The sequence below is a fragment of the Pelodiscus sinensis genome, chromosome 1 (assembly GCF_049634645.1).
Source record: "Pelodiscus sinensis isolate JC-2024 chromosome 1, ASM4963464v1, whole genome shotgun sequence".
Classification (NCBI taxonomy): domain Eukaryota; kingdom Metazoa; phylum Chordata; order Testudines; family Trionychidae; genus Pelodiscus; species Pelodiscus sinensis.
The window spans coordinates 110,975,374-110,999,722 of record NC_134711.1 but is presented as its reverse complement, the minus strand read 5'-3'; the positions used below and the strand labels follow the sequence as shown (position 1 = coordinate 110,999,722).

At 45.8% G+C, this 24,349-nt stretch overlaps 1 protein-coding gene across 4 annotated transcripts in view; it reads right to left on the bottom strand.

Annotated features, from left to right (window-relative positions):
* Window positions 1-5,502: 5,502 nt before the first annotated feature.
* The window catches only part of BPGM (bisphosphoglycerate mutase), a 37,590-nt gene continuing 18,743 nt past the window's right edge, over window positions 5,503-24,349 (bottom strand). For all 4 annotated transcript variants that reach the window (XM_075897277.1, XM_075897287.1, XM_075897270.1 and 1 more), the window contains one exon: window positions 5,503-9,930. In XM_075897277.1, coding sequence (XP_075753392.1) covers window positions 9,749-9,930 — 182 coding nt within the window. In that variant the 3' untranslated portion in view covers window positions 5,503-9,748. The remainder of the gene's footprint in view (window positions 9,931-24,349) is intronic.

Genomic DNA, 24,349 nt, shown 5'->3' with positions numbered 1-24,349 from the left:
AAAATAGCAGCAGTAGAGCATCCACACTAGCCCTATTTTGAAATAGCAATTTCGAAATAGTGGGCTTGCTGTGTGGACACTCACCTTGTTATTTTGAAATACCTCCCTAGTGTAACCATGCCTGTAGTTACTGTTCTTAAAGGATTTTTTCAATCCCTTGTTCAGGTGGGCTGTAGTCAGTTGCCCTTGCTCTAGCTTTTTAGATCTAAAACTGAGCAGGTTCAGGCCAAGGCAGCCCTCAAAAGTTCTTTTATTCTATGTAATACAAGAAATGATGTTGTTGATGCTACAAATTGGCTACGTCTAGACTGGTATGATTTTGTGGAAATACTTTTAACTGAAAAGTTTTTCTGTCAAAAGAATTTCCGCAAAAGAGCGTCTAGATTGGCAAGGATGCTTTTGCGCAAAAGCATCCGTGCCAATCTAGATGCGCTTTTGCGCAAGAAAGCTCTGATGGCCATTTTAGCCATTGGGCTTTCTTGCACAAAAAATTAAGGTGCCTGTCTACGCTGGCCCTCTTGAACAAGTATTCTTGCGCAAGAGGACTTATCGTTCAAGAGGACTTATCCCTGAGCGGGAGCGGGAAAGTATTTGCGCAAGAAGCACTGATTTTGTACATTACAAAGTCAGTGCTCTTGGGCAAATTCAAGCGGCCAGTGTAGACAGCTGGCAAGTTTTTGCGCAAAAGCGGCCACCTTTGTGCAAAATCTTGCCAGTCTAGACACACCCATTGTGTTTTTCCCTCTGAGGCAGAAGCTAGCCAGTGCACAGCATGGTACTAAGGGTTGCTGCTGGTGGTGCTGTCTTCCAGCAGAGTCCTAAAGAGTTTTTGAGCACCTGGGCTCCTTAAATCCCAGGCACCTTTCCCTTGGGATGGGGCATTGCCAGCCCTACCTGGACCAAAAAAAAATTGAGAGTCAGTATGACAGTCAGGGTCCAGATACTCCAAGGGGAGAATAAACAATGAGAAGTGAAACCAGCAGATGGTGTACAGGCAGTCCCCGAGTTACACGGATCCGACTTATGTCAGATCCGCAGTTACGAACGGGGTTTGCTCCACGTCTCCCTGGTCTGCTGGAGACCAGCAGACCAGGGAGACGGGGAGCAAAGCTGCGGAGTACGCGGGCAGCAGGACAACCGCTGCGCGTCTGGGCTGTCCCGCTGCCCCCATGCTCCGCGGCTTTGCTCCGGACGCCTGTGGTACAGCAGCTGGGGCGCTGCCGGTTGGTCCCGTAGCGCCGCTCTGGGCGCTACTGGACCAACCCGGCAGCACCCCAGCTGCTCTGCCCCAGGCGTCCCCAAGTCAGCCGCTGCTGAAACTGACCAGCGCTGACTACAGGAAGCCCGAGGCAGAGTTGCTCTGCCCCGGGTTTCCTGGAATCAGCCACTAATCAGTTTCAGCAGCAGCTGACTTGGAGACGCCTGGGGTTCTTAAGTTGAAACTGTATGTAAGAACTGGCGTCCAGATTCAGCCTGTTGAAACTGATCAGCGGCTGATTCCAGGAAGCCCGGGGCAGAGCAACTCTGCCTCGGGCTTCCTGTAGTCAGCCGCTGGTCAGTTTCAGCAGCGGCTGAATCTGGATGCCAGTTCCGACTTACATACAGATTCAACTTAAGAACAAACCTACAGTCCCTATCTTGTACGTAACCCGGGGACTGACTGTACTGACTTACTGTACTGTATCAAATAAATTATTTTATGAAAGCTTGTAATGTTCTGAATTTAAAGATCATTGTAAGATTGTACAGACAGTGGTTATGAATCTATGTCTAGATAATATGGTCTAGACCCACTTTTCTACTGGTAAACCCTTTCACGTAAAAAGCCTCTGAGTGTGACCCCTCCTTATAAAATAAAAACACTTTTTAACATATTTAACACCATTATAAATCCTGGCTGCAAAGCAAGGTGTAGAGTGGAGGCTGACAGCTGCCACACACACACATACCCCATGTAATAACCTCACAGCCCCCCAAGGGGTCCCAACCCCTTGTCTGAGAACTCATCTAGAGAATACTTAGTCCTGTCACGAGTCTGGGGGACTCAATTAAATAACCTCGCTGGTCCCTTTCAGTCCTATTCTGCCATGATTCTTTATATAGAGGAAACTGCTCAGAATCTGTACAGTTTTAACTACATATCACAGCAGGGAAGGATACTTCCCAAGATGGTTTACACAAGGCCAACTTCAAGTACCTATTGATTGCGCAGCCCAAGAAAAGACAATGATGGACCATTAATTAATTGGAAGACACAGAAACATCCTGGTGATCAAGTCAAGAGGAATTTCCTCCACATCCTCTCAACAGGAGTAATCACCAAGCTAAAGGAATGCAGAGGCTAGGAAGAGAAGTCTTAGGAAGGAGGTTTTCATCCAGAAACTGAGGGACTATCTGTAGGCTTGAGGCTAGTGGCTATGCTGGGAATCTCTTCAGAGGCACTCGATGACTTGTATTAGAAAAGAGATTTTTATCTAACATGGAAGTATAAAGTCTGAGGTTGCACCTTTGTTTGTTGCAGTATAACTTGCATATGTTTGCTCTCTTTCATTATTTCATGTTTGAATCTGTGATTTTTGTATTGCATTTATTTTCATCCCAAGCAGGCCACCATTGTGCAAACGATGTTGCGTGTGTGTACCAAAGGGAACTGATAACTGGGAGGAGGCAGGTTTCACGCTCTGGGGGCTGATGATGAACAAGACGACAGTCTAAGCTGCTGGCACTTAAAAACCTCAAAGAGCCTAGATTTAGGGAGACTAAGCCTGGAAGGGTAAAGTAATGCACACTGGGAAACATAACCCCAACTATATGTACAGTATGATGGGGGCTAATTTGGCTATGACAAATCAGGAAAGAGATCTTGGAGTTATTGTGGATAGTTCCCTGAAAACTTCCACACAGTGTGCAGCAGCAGTCAAAAAGGCGAATAGGGTGCTAGGAATTATTAAGAAAGGGATAGAAAATAAGACCCAGAATATCTTACTGCCTCTGTATAAAACTATGGTATGCCCACATCTTGAATACGGTGTACAGATGTGGTCTCCTCACCTCAAAAAAGATATTTTGGGCTTGGAAAGGGTTCAGAAAAGGGCAACTAAAATGATTAGGGGTTTGGAACGGGTCCCATATGAGGAGAGGTTAAAGCAACTGGGACTTTTCAATTTAGAAAAGAGGAGGCTGAGGGGGGATATGATAGAGGTCTATAAAATCATGAGTGGCGTGGAGAGGGCGAATAAAGAAAAGTTATTTATTAGTTCCCATAATAGAAGAACTAGAGGACACCAAATGAAGTTAATGGGTAGCAGGTTTAGAACTAATAAAAGAAAGTTCTTCACATAGCATGTAGTCAACTTGTGGAACTCCTTGCCAGAGGAGGCTGTGAAGGCTAGGACTATAACAGAGTTTAAAGAGAAGCTAGATAATTTCATGGAGGTTGGTCCATAAAAGGCTTTTAGCCAGGGGATAGAAATGGTGTCCCTGGCTTCTGTTTGTCAGAGGCTGGAGAAGGATGGCAGGAGACAAATCGCTTGATCATTGTCTTTGGTCCACCCTCTCTGGGGCACCTGGTGCTGGCTACTGTTGGCAGACAGGCTACGGGGCTAGATGGACCTTTGGTCTGACCCAGTACAGCCGTTCTTATGTTTTAAGGGTGGTTGGTGTCACCCTGTATAGAGGAACCATACTGGTGGCAGAGTGAGATACTGTGCTTGTGGACAAGCTACAAGTGTCAGGGAATGGAACCAAAGCTGCAGAGCATGAAGTCCCCTGAAGTTAAAAGTTAGGCAGTTTCAGAACATCCCACTCTGGGCAATTCCCACATTGCAGTCAGATCCCCAAAACCATGGATTGGCTTAAAAATCATGAGTGGCTGTGTTGTTTAAGATCATACATTTTGGGGCTTTTCTTTGCCTCCTAGGTTTCTACCTTGTTTTTATGCTGCCACCCATCAGTATGGTATCTGAGCACCATCTACGCAAACCCAACAGCAATGTGTCCAGTAGACCTCATGAAGTCAGATACTTCTCCCCCGCCCCCAAAATGGGAGAAGAGGGATCACTCTGCTTAGGGTAAAGGGTATGGGAGGAGATATCCAGCAGCTGGGGCCTGAAGACAGAACTTCTGTGTGTCAGGGGCCGCTGATTCTCGGGGGGAGAAATCAGCTGGAGACTACAGAAGTGAGAAGCAAAAACTAACAAAAAACCTCACTTTTGGGGGGCTGGATATCATAGGTGGGGTAAGTTATTGCCTTCCCAAACCACAAGTCACGGCCCAGCCCACAGTCTGCCCCCAGAATGTCTATTGTAGGACTACTGGGGATGGAGTCCTGCTACCCCCAGCACCTGTCCTCCTCTGCCCCCAGGATGCTGGGGGGGGGGGGAAGAAGAGGGGGAGGTGGAAGCAGAGCTGGTGCACACACCACCCCACCTTCAAACAGGGAGCCTCTAAGGCAGGGGTCTTGAACTACCAGCCTACAGGCCATGCCCATTGGAGTAGACTGGGCGCGGGGGGCGGGGGGGAGAGAAGGACTGGCCCTGCCCGCCCCCACCTGGGGCCCTCTAACTCCATGGCACCCTGTGCACTGAGGAACCCAGCCTTGGGGATTAGTGGGGAGGGGGAAGAAAGAGGGGCTGGGTAACAGCAGTAGTCGTCAAGCCCCTTACCCGACCCCCGCTCTCCCTGTGGCAGAAAGAGCAAGTGTGCTCTACTTCCCCTGGCTCCTGCAACAGAGAGTGGGGGGGACCCCACACCAGACCCACCCCTGATGGGATTGCACAGCTATTCCAGTTGGGACGGTCCTGTGGGACAGGAGTTTGAGACCCCCTACTGTAACAGTCTGGTATGCCCCATCACAGTCCCCCACCAAGTGGCAACAGGTCTATCAGGAGGAGAGCATCTCCCACCAACATGGCTCAGTCCACACTAATGCTTCTGTTGGTATATCTTAGGTCATTAGGGGTGTGTGTTTTGTTTTTTTTAAGGTGGCCTTTTTTGGTGGGAGGGGTCGGGGGGGAAGAGAGAGAGAGAAAACACACCATACACCTTACCTGCATCCTGGTGACAGTAAATTGAAAGAACGCTGTGGTTTTGTTGATGGTGGTAAACCTCATTGTGCGAGGAACACCACAACACCTTTTTTCGAAAGTCATCTTTCAAAAAAAAAAAAAAAAAAAAAGCGCTATTGCATGAAAACAGGTCTTTTGAAAGAGTGTCTAGATTTTCAAAAACCAGCTCACTTTTTCGAAAAATCTTTTTGTCTAGACACTTTTTCGAAAGAGGCTTTTTCCAAAGATTTTTGAAAAAGCCTCTTTCTAAAGAAACTTGTAGTCTAGACTTATCCTAGGTGTGTGTTTCCTCCCCTCCTCCCCTGCACATCCCCAAAGTGACAAAGTTATACTGACAAAAGCGCTAGTATAGACAGTCAACTTGCAAAAAAGCCATCCATTTCTTATCTATAGGAACAATGCATGAGTAAGGGGTTTTAAAGAAAACATTTTAAAATTTTATTTCAGGTGGTTTATTGCATTTTAAAGAACTTGCCAACTCTACAAGAAAATATTTACAAGTGTTCTCAGCAGGATCACACAACAAACCACACAATTCAAACCTACAAGCAAACCAACCACGACTCTGTCATTGGCTGTGGAAATACTGTATTCTTTTCAGAGCTCTGAAGGTCACTCAAGGTCAAGGGAAAAATGCATTTTCTAATCATGGATTTAGAAGTGCCTCTCATCCATCCCTTTGCTGCAAGATAGGGTCTGTAGATCAGGTCCTCTTCCTTGTGAATGAGGACTTCTGTCCTCAAGTACATGCTCCTCTTATGTCAGTAATACAGTTAAAGGGATGCCAAGACCAGGGCTGGTAAATGCTTAGAAACTTGTAGATTGGGCCTCCCATTCAGCTTCCTATTGAGGGGCATTTCAGAGCACCAAAGCAGAAAATCAAGTCTAAGTCTGTGGCTCCCTGTGGAACCCAGGCAGGCAGCTCTGTCAAATGGGTATGTCAGCCTAATTCCCTCCCTGCCCCCCCGCACTACCACTGCCTCTTGTGTCAAGAGCATTGCTAACACTGTTCCATTTGAAACTATCTTTGATTTGCCCTACTCCACCGGCTGCTGGGAAGGATCAGTTGGAACATGTACTCAGCACTTTCCTTCTGACCCTTCTACTTAAAGGTCATGTGTTTCTAAGATCAGTGCTCCTTTCTCTTCTGAAGGAGGGCATGGGATAACTAGCCCTCCTTGCATGTTCTATTAAATGCCTGAGAAGCTAGGGAGCTTGGCTTATTCATCAACATTCTGTGTTACACTTTAGTGGCAGCATCTCAAGTTCTCAAAAATTCCTTCATTACACTTTCCTTTGGCACTGCAGTGTGGGGAACAGCAAAGAGCCGTGCTCTGACCTCAGCTACATGTCCACAAATCCTGCTATGTATATAGCTGAAGGCAGCATGTGGCATTCAGTAGCCTACAAACTAGGCTACCATTCTAATTATTCACTACAAAAACCCGCACTCGATGGCCCATATTTCTTTTCACTCCCCTCATACCATGTTCAGACATCTACGCATCTCTCAATCCATACAGATAAGAGACTCCACTCCTGTGAAGTTTTTGATAGTGTTGCTTCAGGAAGGTCTTTACCAGTGCTTATGTCAGCTATCAGTCCAAAGAGAAAGCCTTGTTAGCCACGGGGCTCTTTGGTAGGGCTCTGGAAAGTAACCATTCACTGATTGGCATCCAATGTACTCCACATTACCATCAGGTGAAGATCATTTGAGACTCAAACCCTATATACATAGGAATAGTATAGTACAGAAATACACACAGCAAGCTGTAGGTTGCTTATCAAGGTCACAATATTGTGCATTGCATAGAGGTTCTCATCTAGTGCATGATACATTTGAGGATGATAGTAAACTGACTTATTTCTACAAGAGGAAACTTATTTGTATTTTAGACAAACTCTTAAAAAGAGAGAAGAGACTGCCACTAGCCCCCTTTTGCAAGTGAAACCCAGAAATGTAGGCGTTTAAAAAAAAAAAAAAAACACACACACACGAAGGATATCCAGCAATACCTCAGACTAAAAGCTGCTACTATGCTCTGAAAGTCACAGCACTAACCAAATGCAAAGCTGCTTTGTCAGGAGGTGGTCATTTTCTTGAGCCTATAAAAATTCAGTTAACAAGCAACTCACTGTAAAGAGCTACAGGTGAGATTAAAAAAAAAAAAAAACACACACCCTCAGTCATACACAACTGCACTCTGGTTGTACCTTCAGCAGCCATACCTTGCCTGCACCGAACACAGAAAGGGCCAAACTCCACCTTCAAAACAGGCTAAAGATGTTAGTTATGTAATTGAAGGATTGTGTATCCATACCAAATATTATTGATTACACAACTATTTAATAGTCCCCAGGGGCAGGGCCAGAAGCCAGTGTCTCCTGGCCCCACTCTCAGAGAGCCCCCTGCCACCCTGCGCTGCTGCCTCTGAATCAGAGGCAGCAGCAGGGAGTGGTAAGCAGGAGCTGGTCCACATGGGGGCAGCACGGTGCGGCGGCAGCCTCTGTCTGCAGGAGCCCAAGCTCCCCATGGACAGGGGCTGTGCTGGCATCCTGCCTTCACCCACACTTCCTCTGTCAGAGACAGCAAGGGGGAAGGCAGGCGGCTCCACAAAGCCAGCATGTGCAGAGAGCCAGCTTAAAAGCTGGCTCCCCACGCGCATCAGCTCCTGCCTCCCCCAGCTGCATCAAATGCATCTGTGCGAGGGGAGCAAGCAGCTCCACGGGATCCAGTGTTCATAGGGAGCCAGCTTAAAAGCCAGCTCCCCAGGGGCACCAGCTTCCACCTCCCCCCACCCATTGCCTCTGAAACAGAGGCAGCAAAAGGGGTGGGGAAGTTGTGTAGTAGGCAGCAGAGGGCAGAATTTACACTACAAAGATCTCAGGTACTAGGATGGATTCAGATTTAAGCTGCAGCAGTTTTACACAAACACTGGTGCAAGAGAAATGAGTGTAAGGCCCCCATACTGTGGGATTTCCTGGAACGTGTCATTTGGGTTTTTACGTGCAATGCTCAAAGTTAATTTCTTTATATATAAAAAAGGACAGTGCACACAGCAGTAAAGTAAGTAGTTGCGATGACAGGTTCACAGGAATGAACTGTGAAATAAGTTTTCAAATGTTCTCTACTGTTTACAGGGTCACACAATTAAACAGCTGTATTTATTTCCTGGAGAAGCACTGCCTACACCATGCAGAACTGGCTATTAAGATCTCTTCAGTATTGCGCTTGCAAAAAAGGTTTGTAAAAAGTTCAGTGGAAACTAACCCTTATCTAGTCTTTATCTGGAGTGCCACAGAGTGGCAGAAGTGGGGAATTTCACAGGTTTGTATCAGGCCCTATTAATGTCAATGGGAGTGTTATCAGAGACTTTAATAGGAGTTGCACCAAGCCTATGGATCCTGTGAAGTGTTTGAAAGCCATCCAGGGGTTACTTATTTTAATTAAGGACTAAGTCCACCACCAGTCTGAAGTGCTGTTCATGCACTAGTCTTTATGCTGTTTTAAGGGCTCAAGTCTGCTAGACTACACCAGTGAAGTCTCTGGGGTTTCATGGCTGTGCATGCACAGCTCATGAACAACTTGGTTGCAGTTGTATTTCTTCTGGGACCCCCATTTCACAGATGGGAAATGAAGCATTTAAGGGCATGTTTACACATCCTGCAAAAGCAAGCTTCCCAGCCTAGTCTAGCAGGACTTGCTCTATTCCCTCTCCCAAGGATTCAGAGACATCACTTCAAAGTGCTGCCTACAGAGTTATTTTTAGAGTCCCAGAAGCCTGTTAACCCAGAAGGCTTGCTGCTGTGGGTGGTGTCAACATACATGGAGAAGCAAAGGGACTTGTTCAAGGCCACATGGAAAGTCTGTGGCAGAGCAAGGAAGTTGAGCCTGGGTGTCCACTCATCCCAGACCACCGCATTATACTTCACCTAGCCCTAAAAACTGGTTTTGAAAGCAAGGTTGGGGGGGGGGGGGGAGAGAGGACTTCCAAGGACACCCCACTCCACTGTGTGGCTAATACGGTCACCTATACTTTTACCGGATTGCACTTTTTCCTGGAGCAAGAATTAGCTTTGGAAAAGTCATGCCATAAAATACCTTATGCTTCAAAATGAACTGCTAGTAAAACTGCAGGAAGACAAATAGAGAATTGCCTGTCATGTATATGCCTGTGCCACTGGAAGGCTTTTTAAAAAAGTCTTCCCATGAAGAACAGCCTAACTGGAACTTTACTACATAATACTTACATTTTGCAAACTGGGAGCATTTAGTGCTTGAGAAAGTGAGGGACTTCACAACACTCTGCTCTCAGTAACATTTGCAGTGCAAGTTTTCCCCACCGAGCTCTGCCCATACTTCTTTATCCTGACCTGTAATACACCCTACCATATTGCTGGTGTGGGCCTTTCTGGAACAAAGATTTGGGGCAGACCATAGCAGTTTTATGTTGTCCTTACTGCTGCTTAGAATGAAATCAACCACCTCCTTTTCACCTATAAAACACACTGGAATTGAACTCTAGTCTGCACAGGTGAAAGGCCAGCATACTAACCTAACACAGAAGTAGCACATCTACTTAATATTTAAAATTAACAAGCTCAAAGTGCAACTGAACACTCTCAATGCACTACTTATTACCACACACACACAGGGGAACAGCAGGTAGCAACCAGAAGCATTATTTCTTCTCAACAGGTAAGGCTTTCCCTTGATCTTCCACTTTTTTGATGGCAGCTTGGATCGCCTCTTGATCACCTAGAAACTGGTGACGGCCCAGCGGGTGCAGATTCTCATCAAGCTCAAGGAGCACAGGCACGCCAGTAGGGAGGGTAACATTAACTATTTCCTCATCGGAGATGCCTGCAAAGAGAGAAAAAAAAAAAACACACCGTTAAACCCAGCACAAGGCAACTTCCTGCCTTCAAGAGTACCCCCAAAATATCTCCAAAGATATAGGCCCACATTCTACATTGCTGCCGCAAGCTGTTCAGCTAAGCAAGTGGAGCATTCACACTACCAAGCCTGTTATTTCAAAATAACAGGCTGGTTATTTTGAAATCTGTATTCCTGCTTTCCTTGGGGAAGATGCTTATTCTGAAATAGTTATTTTGAGAGTTATTTCGAATTTAGTTTCCTTGTGTGGATGTGTCACAAGAGAGGAAGTAAATAGTTTCTCTTCCCCGGCCCACGTAGGTGGCTCAAATGGAAGCGAATTTGCCTGAAGACAGATGTGTTCTGCTAGGCAGCTTTTTGGGACGGGGTTGCTTACTGGTTGTTTCTCTGTATCAGGTCAAGTTTTCAAAAAGCATCTGAATGATTTTGGGAGCACGAGTCCCCTTGACTTTTAATGAGACTTAAGGTAGGTCTATACTTTTGGAGTGGGAAAGTGTAAATTCTAGGGATGTAAGAGACTAGTCAACTAGTGATGTGACTAGTTGCTCCTCTCCCAACTCCCCCCCCCCCTTGCTGCCTCTAATCAGAGAGAGGCAGTGCGGGGGGGGGGGGGAGGAAGCAGGAGCCTGTGTTGGGGGGAGCTGGCTTAAAAGCCAGTTCCCCACTTCCCTCCCAGCACTGTCTCCGTGGGGGTCAGGAAAGGTAGAGGTAGTGTGGAAATGGCATGAGTGGAGAACTGAAGCAGCCTCCACTTCTGCTGCAGTTCTGCCTTTGAAATGTACAAGAGCCCTACCAGAGCTCTTGTACATTTTCAACGGCCAAGGTGCTCCAGGGAGCAAGGGACCAGCCAGGGAGCATGGGACCAGTGGAGGATTCCCTCGCTGGTCCTACGCTCCCTGCAGGGCTGACTTTTGAAATGTACAAGCTACAGTTCAAAGCAGAGTCGCCCTTACAGACTAATTGAAGTCGATGGAAATCCCATTCACTATTTGGTTAATCTCAATTTAACATCTATAATAAATTCCATCTCAAGGAGACATACCCACACTAGCTCCGAAAGCATTAAAAACCCCAGAGTGTAGCCATAGTGCAGCAAGCAATTGGGAAGGGTTAGTTGTTTTATACTAGTTTTAAAGCTGGCATCTGTATCTCTAGCTCCAGCTGTAGACATACAAGAGCCAAAGGGTAATAGTGCATGTGCTTGTGAAAAGTTTGCCCCCATGGCCACACTTATTTCCACCCCACAAGTTTGTGCAAGTTGCTGATAAGGTCTTGGATCCTCTTTAGGAAAGGGGTTACAGAAGCCGATTGTAATTGGCAAGCTAGGTAGCCTGAACAACCGACTTCCTAAACAGATAGCTGCAGCGGCACAGGAGCAGCAAACAGAGCTGTAAACAGGGGAGTTTGTAAAGGGAGTTTGCACATTGGAACTTGTTTGGAGTTTGTTTTTGCTGTGGAGAGGGTGTTTTGGTTTGTTTTTGTGTTCACCGGACTAATAGGATTTTGGTGAGAAAGTAGATAAAACAGAGGCATTAGTGGCCATGGCCCAAGTAGTAGAGAACACAAGGAGGATGACTGATGTGGTAGCTGTGGTATGTACATGATTCTGGAGGGGGTACCTGAAAGGAGTTCTGTTTGCATGAAGTGCCGCCTGATCAAGCTGATGGAAGAAAAGATCTGAGGACTGGAGATGCAGGTGGAAACTCTGGTTGAGTTTAGAAGGGGGTTTGAGCAGATGATGGGGCAAAGGCATGACGTGGCTGAAGGGGAAAGTTTAGATATGCAGATGGAAGCAGGATCAAGGGCCTCAGAGGGGGGACTGCAGGGCGAAGAAAATGGACAGTGGAAGCATGTGACTCAGAGAACCAGGCAGAGGAAAAGATGGGTCGGTGAAGGAAAAATAGAGCTCAAGAACAGGTATGTGGAGCTAGAGAATGAAGAAGGGGTACAGCAGGTAGATAATGAAGATGGAAGGGTGAGGAAAAAGAGAAGAGTGGCTAGTCCCATAGATAAAGGGGAAGACTTAATGGAGACAACACCAATAATGAGCATTAAGAGGCTACAGGATGGGTTAAAGAGGATTACAAGGGAAAATAGGAATGGCAAGGACTTGCAGCCAGAGGAAGCTAGAGATAGACCAGAGAATTTCACTGTCACTAGGAAAAGACAGGTCTATGTGATTGGGGACTCCTTATTGAGAAGAATAGATAGGCCTGTTACCAGAGCTGATCCAGAGAATAGAAGGGTGTGCTGTCTGCCAGGTGCTAAGATACGAGATGTGGAACTGAGATTGAAGAGGATTAAGGGAGCAGGAAGGAATCCATTGATCATCTTTCATGTAGGAACAAATGATACGGCTAGATTCTCGCTGGAACGAATTAAGGGAGACTATGCTAGGCTGGGGAGGATGCTCAAGGAAATTGAGGCTCAGGTGATCTTTAGTGGGATTCTGCCTGTTCCTAGAGAAGGGCAACTAAGATGTGACAGGATTATGATGATCAATAGATGGCTTAGGCAGTGGTGCTATAAGGAGGGCTTTGGGATGTATGGTCACTGGGAGGCATTTATAGACAGAGGACGGTTCTCTAGGGATGGACTTCACCTAAGTAGGGAGGGAAATAGACTTCTAGGATGGAGGCTGGCTCAACTGATTAAGAGAGCTTTAAACTAGGAATTTGGGGGAGACGGTTGGGAGATGTCCAGATAATCTCTACGCCAGATTTTAACACTGAGAGGGAGGAAAACGACATAAGAAAGGATATAGCTGGGGGTAGGAGAATGAACATGAGGAAGGGTGGGGTGGATACTAGTCTAATAGGTCATATTGGAGGTATAACGTCCGTGCCAAATTGGGTAAAGAACGTGAATGAGGCCAAACAGCAAAAATTAAGATGTTTGTACACCAATGCGAGGAGCCTAGGTAACAAAAAGGAGGAACTAGAGCTATTGGTCCAGGAAGTGAAACCAAATATTATAGGAATAACAGAAACATGGTAGAATACTAGGTATGACTGGAGGTATTGAAGGGTACAGGTATTGAAGGGTATGTGCTGTTTAGGAAAGACAGAAATAAGGGTAAAGGTGGTGGAGTCGCATTGTATATTAAAGATGGGGTAGATTGTAAAGAAATAAAAAGTGATGGAATGGAGAAGACAGAGTCTGTTTGGGCAAAAATAACATGGGGAAGAAAACTATCAGATCCTCCCCTGGGATAGTGCTTGGGGTGTGTTATAGACCACCAGGATCCAATCTGGATATGGATAGAGACCTCTTTAATGTTTTTAATGAAATAAATACTCATGGAATAAATAAATACTCATGCGTAATCATGGGAGATTTCAACTTTCCAGATATAGACTGGAGAACAAGTGCTAGTAATAATAATAGGGCTCAGATTTTCCTAGATGTGTTAGCTGATGAATTCCTTTATCAAGTAGTTGCTGAACCAACAAGGGGGGATGCTATTTTAGATTTGGTTTTGGTGAGTAGCGAGGACCTCATAGATGAAATGGTTGTAGGAGACAACCTTGGCTCGAGTGATCACGAGCTAATTCAGTTTAAATTAAATGGAAGGATAAACAAAAATAAATCTGAGACTAGGGTTTTTGATTTCAAAAGGGCTAACTTTAGTAAATTAAGGAAGTTAGTTAGGGAAGTTGATTAGACTAAAGAAATTATGGATCTTAAAGTGGAGGAGGCCTGGAATTATTTTAAGTTAAAGTTGCAGAAGCTGTCAGAAGCCTGTATCCCTAGAAAAGGGAAAAAATTTATAGGCAGGTGTGTTAGACCAAGTTGGATGAGCAAGCATCTCAGAGAGGTGATTAAGAAAAAGCAGAAAGCATATAAGGAGTGGAAAATGGGAGGAATCAGTAAAGAAAGCTACCTTATTGAGGTTAGAGCATGTAGGGACAAAGTGAGAAAGGCTAAAAGTCAGGTAGAGTTGGACCTTGCAAAGAGAATTAAAACCAATAGTAAAAGGTTTTATAGCCATATAAATAGGGGGAAAAAAAAAAGAAGTAGGACCGCTAATTACTAAGGATGGAGTGGAGGTTAAGGATAATCTAGGAATGGCCCAATATTTGAACAAATACTTTGCTTCAGTCTTTAATGAGGCTAATGAAGAGCTTAGGGATAATGGTAACTTAACAAATGGGACTAAAGATATGGAGGTAGATATTACCATATCCGAGGTAAAAGCCAAACTTGAACAACTTAATGGGAGTAAATCAGGGGGCCCAGATAATCTTCATCCAAGAATATTGAGGAACTGGCACATGAACTTGCAAGTCCATTAGCAAAAATTTTTAATAAATCTCTAAACTCAGGGGTTGTACCATGTGACTGGAGAATTGCTAATATAGTTCTGATTTTTAAGAAAGGGAAAAAAAGCGACCCGGATAACTATAGGCTTGTTAGTTTGACATCTGTAGTATGTAAAATCCTGGAAAAATTTTGAAGGAGAAAGTAGTTAGAGACATTGAGGCTAATGGCAATTGGGACAAATTACAACATGGTTTTACAAAAGGTAGATCATGCCAAACCAACCTGATCTCCTTTGAGAAAATAACAGATTTTTTAGATAAAGGAAATGCAGTGGATCTAATCTACCTCGACTTTAGTAAGGCATTTGATACAGTACCACATGGGGAATTATTGGTTAAATTGGAAAAGATAGGGATTAATATGAAAGTTGAGAGGTGGATAAGCAACTGGTTAAGGGGGAGACTACAGCGGGTCATACTGAAAGGTGAACTGTCGGGTTGGAGGAAGGTTACTAGCGGAGTTCCTCAGGGATCAGTTTTGGGGCCAATTTTATTTAATCTTTTTATTGCTGATCTTGGCACCAAAAGTGGAAGTGTCCTAATAAAATTTGTGGATGACACAAAGTTGGGAGCTATTGCCAATTCAGAAAAGGATCGGGATATCATACAGGAAGATCTGGATGATCTTGTAAATTGGAGTGATAGCAATAGGATGAAATTTAATAATGAGAAGTGTAAGGTTATGCATTTAGGGATTAATAACAAGAATTTTATAGGGATTAATAACAAGAATTTTAGTTATAAGCTGGGGACACATCAGTTGGAAGTAATGGAGGAGGAGAAGGACCTCGGAGTCCTGGTTGATTATAAAATGACTATGAGCCGCCATTGTGACATGGCCGTGAAAAAGGCTAATACGATCTTGGGATGTATTAGGCGAGGTATTTCCAGTAGGGATAAGGAGGTGTTGGTGCCATTATACAAGGCATTGGTGAGACCTCATTTGGAATACTGTGTGCAGTTCTGGTCTCCCATGTTTAACAAGGATGAATTCAAACTGGAACAGGTACAAAGAAGGGCCACTAGGATGATCCAAGGAATGGAAATCTGTCTTATGAAAGGAGACTCAAGGAGCTTGGCTTGTTTACCTTAACCAAAAGAAGGCTGAGGGGGGACATGATTGCACTTTTTAAATATATTAGGGTATGTCTACACTACAGCGCTAATTCGAATTAGTTAATTCGAACTAAGCTAATTCGAACTAACGATCCAGACTAAAAAACTAGTTCGAATTAGTGTTTTGCTAATTCGAACTAGCATGTCCACATTAAGTGGACCCTAAACCGGGGTTAAGGATGGCCGGAAGCAGTGCCGGCAGGGCATCAGATGAGGACTTAGAGCGTGGAGCTGCTGCCTCAGGCTAGCCGAGGGCTGTGCTTAAAGGGACCCAACCCCCACCCCAGACAGACAGTTCTCAGGGGTGCCCCGCTTGCAAAGCAGTCCTGGCTTGGAGTGCCCTGAGTGCCCACACTGGGCACATCACAGCACTCGGCCATCAGACCAGCTGCACTTGCCGCAGGCTGCCATCTGGGTAGAGGGGGCAATTGGGGGGCTGCAGGAGAGCTTCCACCCTCAGAAGCCCGCAGAGCCAGCCCAGTCCTCCCCATCGGGGGCTCGTACCCCATTCCTCCCTCACCTCCATCCACTTACCCTTCCCTAGCCCCCCTTCCTGATGTACAAAATAAAGAAAACGTGTGGTCAAAGATAGAATCTCTCTTTATTGAACAAAACTCGGGGAGACTGGGAAAAGGAGGTGGGAGAGGGGAAGACAGAGGGTGGGAGAGGGGAGAGCAACTAAAATGATCAGAGGTTTGGAACAGGTCCCATATGAAGAGAGGCTAAAGAGACTGGGACTTTTCAGTTTAGAAAAGAGGAGACTGAGGGGGGATAGGATAGAAGGCTATAAAAGCATGAGTGGGGTGGAGAGGGTGCATCAAGAGAAGTTCTTCATTAGTTCCCATAATAGAAGGACTAGAGGACACCAAAGGAAAGGAATGTGTAGCAGGCTTCAAACTAGTAACAGAAAGTTGTTCTTCACAAAGCAAAGAATCAACCTGTGGAACTCCTTGCTGCAGGAGGCTGTGAAGGCTACAACTAGAACAGAGTTTAAAGAGAAGTGAGATCAAGTCATGGAGGTTGGGTCCATGGAGTGGTATTAGCCAGGGGGTAGAAATGGTGTCCCTGCCCAAAGTTTGTGGAAGGCTGGAGAGGGATGGCACGAGACAAATGGCTTAGTCACTGTCTTCGGTCCCTCCCCTCCAGGGTCCCTAGTGTTGGCCGCTGTCGGCAGACAGGCTACTGGGCTAGATGGACTTTTGGTCTGACCCAGGACGGCCATTGTAAGCTCAGGGCTCAGGGTCGGGGGTCTCAGTGGACCACCTTGATTTTCATGCGCACCTGTTCCTGGGTGGCCAGGCTGGCAGCTCTCCTGCCTGTCCTTTCCTGTGCCTAGTGCGGAGGTCGTGGACGAGGTCCACGATGTCCACACTAGACCAGGCGAGTGCCCGCCTCTTGCGGTCCCAGGCAAGCTCCTGGGAGCCGCCAGGCCGGGGGGCATTGGGTGGCTGGATCGAGCTGTGCCAGGTGCAGGGTCTGCTAGCTGGATGCTGGCAGGCTGGCACGGGCACCGTAGCCAGCCCGTGCCCCTTTAAGGGGTCCGGGGCCGGGAGGGGGGCAATAGAGTTTCCCTGGTGTTGGCCAGAGTGGCCACCAGGGAAACCTGGGGAGGGCTAGCCTCCCACTAGTTTGAATTAAGGGGCTACACACCCCTTAATTCGAACTAGCTAGTTCGAACTAGGCTTAATCCTCGTGGAATGAGGATTACCTAGTTCGAACTAAGCGCTCCGCTAGTTCGAATTAAGTTCGAACTAGCGGAGCGCTAGTGTAGCGCCTATCAAAGTTAATTCGAACTAACGTCCATTAGTTCGAATTAACTTTGTAGTGTAGACATACCCTCCGAGGGATAAATACCAGGGAGGAAGAGGAATTATTTAAGCTTAGTATCAATGTGGACACAAGAACAAATGGATACAAGCTGGCTAGTAGGAAGTTTAGACTTGAGATTAGACGAAGGTTTCTAACCATTAGAGGAGTGAGGTTCTGGAACGGCCTTCCAAGGGAAGTAGTGGGGGCAAAAGATCTATCTGGTTTCAAGATTAAACTAGATGGGTTTATGAAGGGGATGGTTTGATGAGATAACAGGATCTTGGTAACTAATTGACCATTCATTATCAGTGGGAATAGGTCAATGGAGGGATGATAGGAGTTACTATAGAGAACTTTCTGGGTGTCTGGCTGATGAGTCTTGCCCGCATGCTCAGGATTTAGCTGATCGCCATACTTGGGGTCGGGAAGGAATTTTCCTCCAGGGTAGATTGGCTGAGGCCTTGGAGGTTTTTCGCCTTCCTCTGTAGCATGGGGCACATATCACAGCTGGAGGATTCTCTGCATCTTGGGGTCTTCAAAGTATTTGAAGGCTTCAATATCTGAGATATAGGTGAGAGGATTATTCTGGGAGGGGTGGGTGAGATTTTGTGGCCTGCACTGTGCAGGGGGTCAGACTAGATGATCATAATGGTCCCTTCTGACCTTAAAGTCTATGAGATCAACATGCCAAATGGACAAAGGCTAGAAAGAGGCAAAGTACAGGTGAGCAGCTAAGAAAACAGACAGCTCTCACAGAACAAGAAGGGTACATACACACACACGGACTGTTAGGTGGAAGGGAATAATGACCATATAAAAACAAATCAAGACATTCATAGCAGCAGCGTTACTAGGCACGTAACCGGATAGACTTTTGGAAAGTGAAGGGGGCGGACAGGGAGGCTGCTCCAGTCTGGCCAGAACAGCCCCTGCCTGCAGGTAGCCAGGGCTTACTGTGGACAGGAGCTGTTCTGGCTAGGGTAGAACAGCCCCCTACCCATGGGGAGCTGCTCCAGCCCCACTGGTTAACCAGAACAGGTAAGCATCTCTCTTAATGGGTGATACTTAACAGTAAACCAGTCACATCCCTAGTTACCATCAACTTAAACTTTTTTTTTTAAAGCAACCAAGAGTATAACTTCATGTAAAGGTCTCCATTCTTTGAGACCTTCTTTCAGAAGAGAAAAAAAATTCCTTTGCCCATGGGAACAGGATGGGAGATTATTCCTTACAGGATACTTACAGAACTCCATAACTGCATGCTCTTTTAATACAAAAAATAGCTAAACAAAGTTCCCAAATCTCATGAATCAAATTCATTTTATAAAATTTTGCCTTGATATACTCAAGTCTCTCACAGCTTTACTCGCTATCCTATAATACTCAGGGATGAGCAACAACTTCATTGGGTGGGGCACACCAAGAACTTGGAAAGCGGTCAAGGGCCACACTTTTCTATATTAATGGAGGGGATGAAGGGTGTGGGATGGAAGTTGGTGCAGAAAGGAACTATGGTTAGGGGGATGGGGTACAGGACGAAGTGAGGGAGGGTGTTTGAGTGCAGGAGTGGATTCTGATCTGGGGGAGGGATGAGAGGGGGGTGCAAGGTCAGAGAGTTGACACCACGGGTAAGGGTGCAGGAAGAGTGCAGAAGGTTTGGGTTGTGACCTGGGATAGGGCATTTTGGTGCAGGAAGGGATGCCAGGTGCAGGCTCTGGCTTGGAGGTGCTTACCCTAGCCAGCTGCCAGCTAGCAGTGCCTCCATATGCCACTGAAAGTGGCTGGCTGCTGGGGCTAGCATGTCTCTATTCACAGTGTGCCTGCCCCTTGAGAGGAGGGCAGTGAGTCTCGGCTTGCAGCTCTTGCCTCAGTACAAACTTCGCAGCGTTCATTGGCTGCCAACTGGAGCTGCCTGGGCTGTGTTTGCAGATGCAGGCAGCTTGCGGAGGCACTGCCCCTTCTCCTCCGTCCTCACCGCCATAGGTGAGCCACACAGACACGTGCTGGCCCCAGCAGCTAGTCACTTTGAGCAGCACATGGGCGCACCGCAGCAGGGAGCCTGCTTGAAAACCCCATTGGGCTATGAGACATTAGCAGAGCCCAGAGGATCATGGTAGGCCAGATCTGACCTAAAGGCTGGGGTGGGTTTTTTTGCCTACCCCCGCTATAACTGATCAAAGTCAATACCAGCCAGTATGCAGCCTGAGAACAAAAGAGTTCTAAGCAACAGCTCCACAAACACTAAAAAGAGACAATTATGTTCAAAGAGCACACCCTCAAGTCAATAAGCTTTAAGAATTCCCATGCAGAAACTGAGCTGCTGTAATCTTCATTTAAATAAAATGCTGTGGGAGACGGGCATGTTATTCAAGGTTCTGCATCTGAGAGGCAACTTACCTAGAAAAATATTTACGTGGCATTCATCCTAAAGAATCCTTAAGCACTTTACAGGAGGGGTCAATTTGATTTCCTGATTATAAAACATGCACAGCTCAACTGACTTTATAGCCACAGCAAATTTGGCCTTTTACAAGAAAGGAGCGGCTGTGTCCCTCCTCTAAAATGCAAACACTGAACCTATTTAGAAATCACACAGCACCAGATGAAATTATGAAGGGGAATTTAGATAGGCAGCACGTATTTTCCCCAAAGGCAGCACATATTTCCCCGAACTGGAATTTAGGAAGGATATTTATTTTTTAACACTCTTCAAAAAGAACGTGGAATCTAAAATCCCCCTAAGGACTCAGAGACAAGGTGGGTTAGGTAAACGCCAACGCCACTGCATGCAAGTGCTCAGGACTTTTTTTTTTTTTGGTAAAAGAAACAGTCACTGTAACTAGAGTGCCTACCAACACCATGCTGGAGCATGAATTATGTACTGATCAAAAAGAAAAAAAAAAAAAAAAAAAAAGTGTCACCACAGCACACAATGTAACATCTGAATTTCTTCCCCATAAATCTCCCACCTAAAGCCATGACTGTACATAGCAGTACTGCTACGGCATGTTTGGTGACTCCTGTGCTGTCAGGAGTGCCCGTCTGAGGTGGGTTTTTTTGTGGCATGGGCAGTAGAAGTCAGTAGGAGACGCTCACTCACGTGCACACAAGTGCTTCTGTCAGTGTAAGATAAGTCGGGGGGAGGGAGGGTGGAACATTCAAGCCCTGAATGACAAAGATTTGCCGACAAACTATGTCTGGGCATTTCTCACGCTATGCTGTAGACTGTTTAGATTATGCTGCCAGCTGACAAGACCACAGCCAAAAGGTGAAATGTGAAGAAAAGAAATTGTTGTGTCCCCATTTCATGTGCATGCTGAAAACTGCACTGAGAATACCAAGAAAAGCATTTCCTTTTAGCCAGACAGGTAAGACATTGAACATAAGTCAAGATACTGGAAACATGCCACTCTGACTAGCCTAAGTGTCAGCTAAAGCGGCTATCCAGTTACTTCACACAGTAACACAAGCTAAGTGACCTTTTACTGAACTTCTGCATTCATACCAGTCCAACCCGAGATCCCACCCTCTCACAATCTGAGCAGGGTGAGATAAGGTCAGTAGTTGAAAGCCACCTAGGTGCTGCGGGGAGTAGTACTTATGATTCAGTAGGCGGGATTCATTCCTCCAAGTCAATACCAAGCGTCAATGGGGATGTGGTCTTTCAGAAGCCTTAAGACTAAAGTTTTGCCTACTCATGATCACTTGCACAGCACCTGTGCCTTGGAGAGAGTCCAACCTGGATAATTGCAGGAGGGATTTTAGGTAGGCAGTGTGCAGTTTGAAGGGCACACTTTATTCTCTACATCCAGTCCCACAGTGTTGAAAGATATTTCTGGGTGCTGTTAAACACAATCCACCTCAGCAAGGGCAGCATTTCAGCACCTGTGTCAGGAGCAGGTAAGGCACTTGGGAGCAATTAATATGTTGTATCCAAGCTAGTTTCCAGACATTTATTTATGCTACCAAATGTGATCCACTGAAAACAAAGGAGTACACTAGTGTCTGAGGTTTCTTTGCCTATAAGATTTACTCTCTTATAATCAATGTCATCCTTCAGGCCACACTGAGCCATATTCCAGTCTCTATTCCAAAATGTTTATATCACTGACAGCACAAGGTTGCCTGATTTGCAGAAGGAACCCTCCGATGTCCCAGAGAACAAGGATACAGAACTGGCTGGATAAGCTGAAGTTGTGACTAGAGTTGGAGTTTCACTAAATTATTAGTGGATAGCCCCTACAAATTACAGGTCTGAAATATTTATGCTTCAGAAAACACTTTACATGGGCATCCCATTGCTCTGGCCATTAAAAGTGACTCAGTCAAGATACAGTCCAACATATCGCATCTACTTTTAACAAGAAACCTATGCATTTCAAAACCCCTATGAGGTCATTGTCTTATTGCTCTTAAGCATGTCCCTTCCTTCCAGCTCCATAGTCACAGCAAAAAAAAAAAAAAAAAAAAAAAAAAAAAAAAAAGACCAAAAAAACCAACCCACAAAAAACAAAAACCACAACACCCACACAGGGAAGCAACACCAAATATCTGCCCCAATTAAGTAGTCCCTTTACCTAAATAGTACCTTAGGGATAAGATTCTTCAGATGAGGGGTGTAACCAATTCAAATTGGTTACATGCTCCACAGGCTCTTGCTGCTGGCTGGGAGTTTAACTGGTAAGGTTAACAGAGTAGCATTAGCCTATCAGTTCATTAGGGCTCATCTATACAGTTTATCAGGAAAATTCCCAGCCACTGCTGGGAGTTCAGAGGGCCTGAATGCCCACTGAGCATTTAACCAATTGAATTTCACCGGATTACACATTTAGACTGGTTTGAGTTTTACATCCCTACTTCAAGACAGAACATACAGCCCTTTGCACACTAGTGAAATTTCCCAAAAGCTTGCACGCAGTTGCAACCTCATTAAGGGCAAGAGCAGAATTTAGCCAAGGATGTTTAGATTGTTAACTAAGGCCTCAGGTTATTATTCCCTCGATTACACAGAGATAATTCAATTAAAAAGTCTGCATGTGCATAGGCATAACAGCAGAGTCTGGCTACTAATCTTTATGGTACACAGACTGGGTTAGTGAAACAGAGGAGGTAAAATGCAGTCTGTATTTACATGAATGTAGCAAGCAATAGGTCTCATGCCTCTTCCCTCCCCCCCCTAAAAATTCTTCCCTCCAAATCTTTACAAAAAAAGTAGTAACCTGTCTCTGTGCTGGAATGGACCATAGACCTGGAGAACTCATCATAATACTAGCACACGGTGGTATGTTAAGACAACTTGTTGGTCAAATCCTGTTTGAGGAAGCTATATTCTACCTCTGTTTAAAGTTTGGCCTGCAGGAGAAAACTTTACAGTCTCAAATTCCATTAATTACAAGCTAGTGAGAAAGCAGTCCAGAGCAGTGACGGCAATTCACAGCTAGCATTTGGCAATATTGCCAAGCCCAGGAGCTTAGGAACAAAAAGGAAGAGATGCCAGCAAGATAACTCCATGAGACTTATCACACCTGTGTTGGCACATTGGATCCTTAGCCTCTGGTGCCCAGAAACCCTCCAGACTTTCCAAAGCATAGCCCCTCCACTTCATTTTCCTCACCACCAACCCTAATACAGTCTTGTGCAGAAGACTATTTTCAGTAGTTTCTTGCCCTTTTCCACATACCTGGAAATACTGATCTGCTCCCTTGGGATCTCAGCACAAACTGAGCTCACCAAACTCAGTCCCTTCCCTCCACCTCCTTCCTGTGTCTTTTATAACACTCAGCTGATGGGTAATTGGTTCATCTGTCCCCATACTGGTCACATTCCCCAGTAAGCCTTCTCCAGAAGTAGTAATTGGTGCCTATGGGTTCATCTACACAGCAAAGGGTTAAAAAAAAAAACACCACACACCCACAAAGTCACCTTTAGTCCATGCCAGCAGATTCAGACTCATGAGGCTCAGACAGAAAGGCCATTTCACTGCTGCGTAGACTTCTGGGCTCTGGCTAAAGTCCAAGTTCTGGGACCCTCTCACCCTGCGCTGTACTAGAGCCCAAGGCTCCCACCTGAACTTGGAAGTCTGCAAAGCAGTGAAACAGTCCCAGAGCCATGCAAGCCTGAGTTGGCTGGTACAGGCCAGCCATGGCTGCTTCTTTGCTGTACAGACCCAGCGTAGGCCAAGGCTCGCCCCCAGACCATTCCCCGCACAGATGCCCTTCCCACATGTACATTTCTGCCCCATCAGCAACATGTCCTGAGCACAGAAGAAAATGTGAAGGGAGGTGTTCTGCTCACAGCCTGCCAATTGAGGAGCATGGCTTCAGACACTGGTAAATCGCTGTCCTCTGATGGGAGACAGACCACCTCAAGAGCATGGCTTTCCGGACCCAACGTGAGACAGCGGGCAACCCAGCTCTCTTTGAAGTGGATCACGCCTGCCAACAGGATACAGCATGTGTCCTAGAATTGTAATAGTACAGTCGATTAACAGAACTTTAGGGTAATGCTATAGACTACACACATTTCCCTCCCACCCCCGACCCTTATCAGTAAGTTTTTTTAGCAGGCCGGCCAGAAGCCCAGCTAACAGCCTGGGAGCTGCAGTCCCCTTGTAATTATACTGTAAGGCTCCTCACAGTAGTAGTGTAACACCTGGCAGCGTTTCCATGGTGGGGCTCTTATGGAAGAGTCTCAAAGTCTGAAGCATTAGTTATCAGGCAAAATGCAGCAGGCTTCTTTGCAGAAATATTCAAGAGGCTGTCCTGCATGCACCTTAGCTTCACCCTTAAGTGGTAAAGAGAATCCTGCCCTTAACATCAGAGTGCTGTGGTGCTTAGCCGCACCATCTATGGCCTGTCACTAGACACATGTGAGCAGGTCATGTCCTTTTCATTTGCTTCTATGTACACAGTCACAGGCAGCCAGGGCATTGCCAAGAGGCTTCAATCAATGAAGACAAGAAGTCACCGGGGGGGAAAGACAACAACAAGGCGGAAAAGGGCACTTAAAAGGGAAAGATTTTCAGAGGTGTAAATAGAAGTTTGTCAGTAAGTCATGAGTGTCCATCAATGGAGATCTAGATACCTACCTGCACTTTGCCTTTAGAACTACTTAGAGGAGATTTCCCAATGCTCATCGAA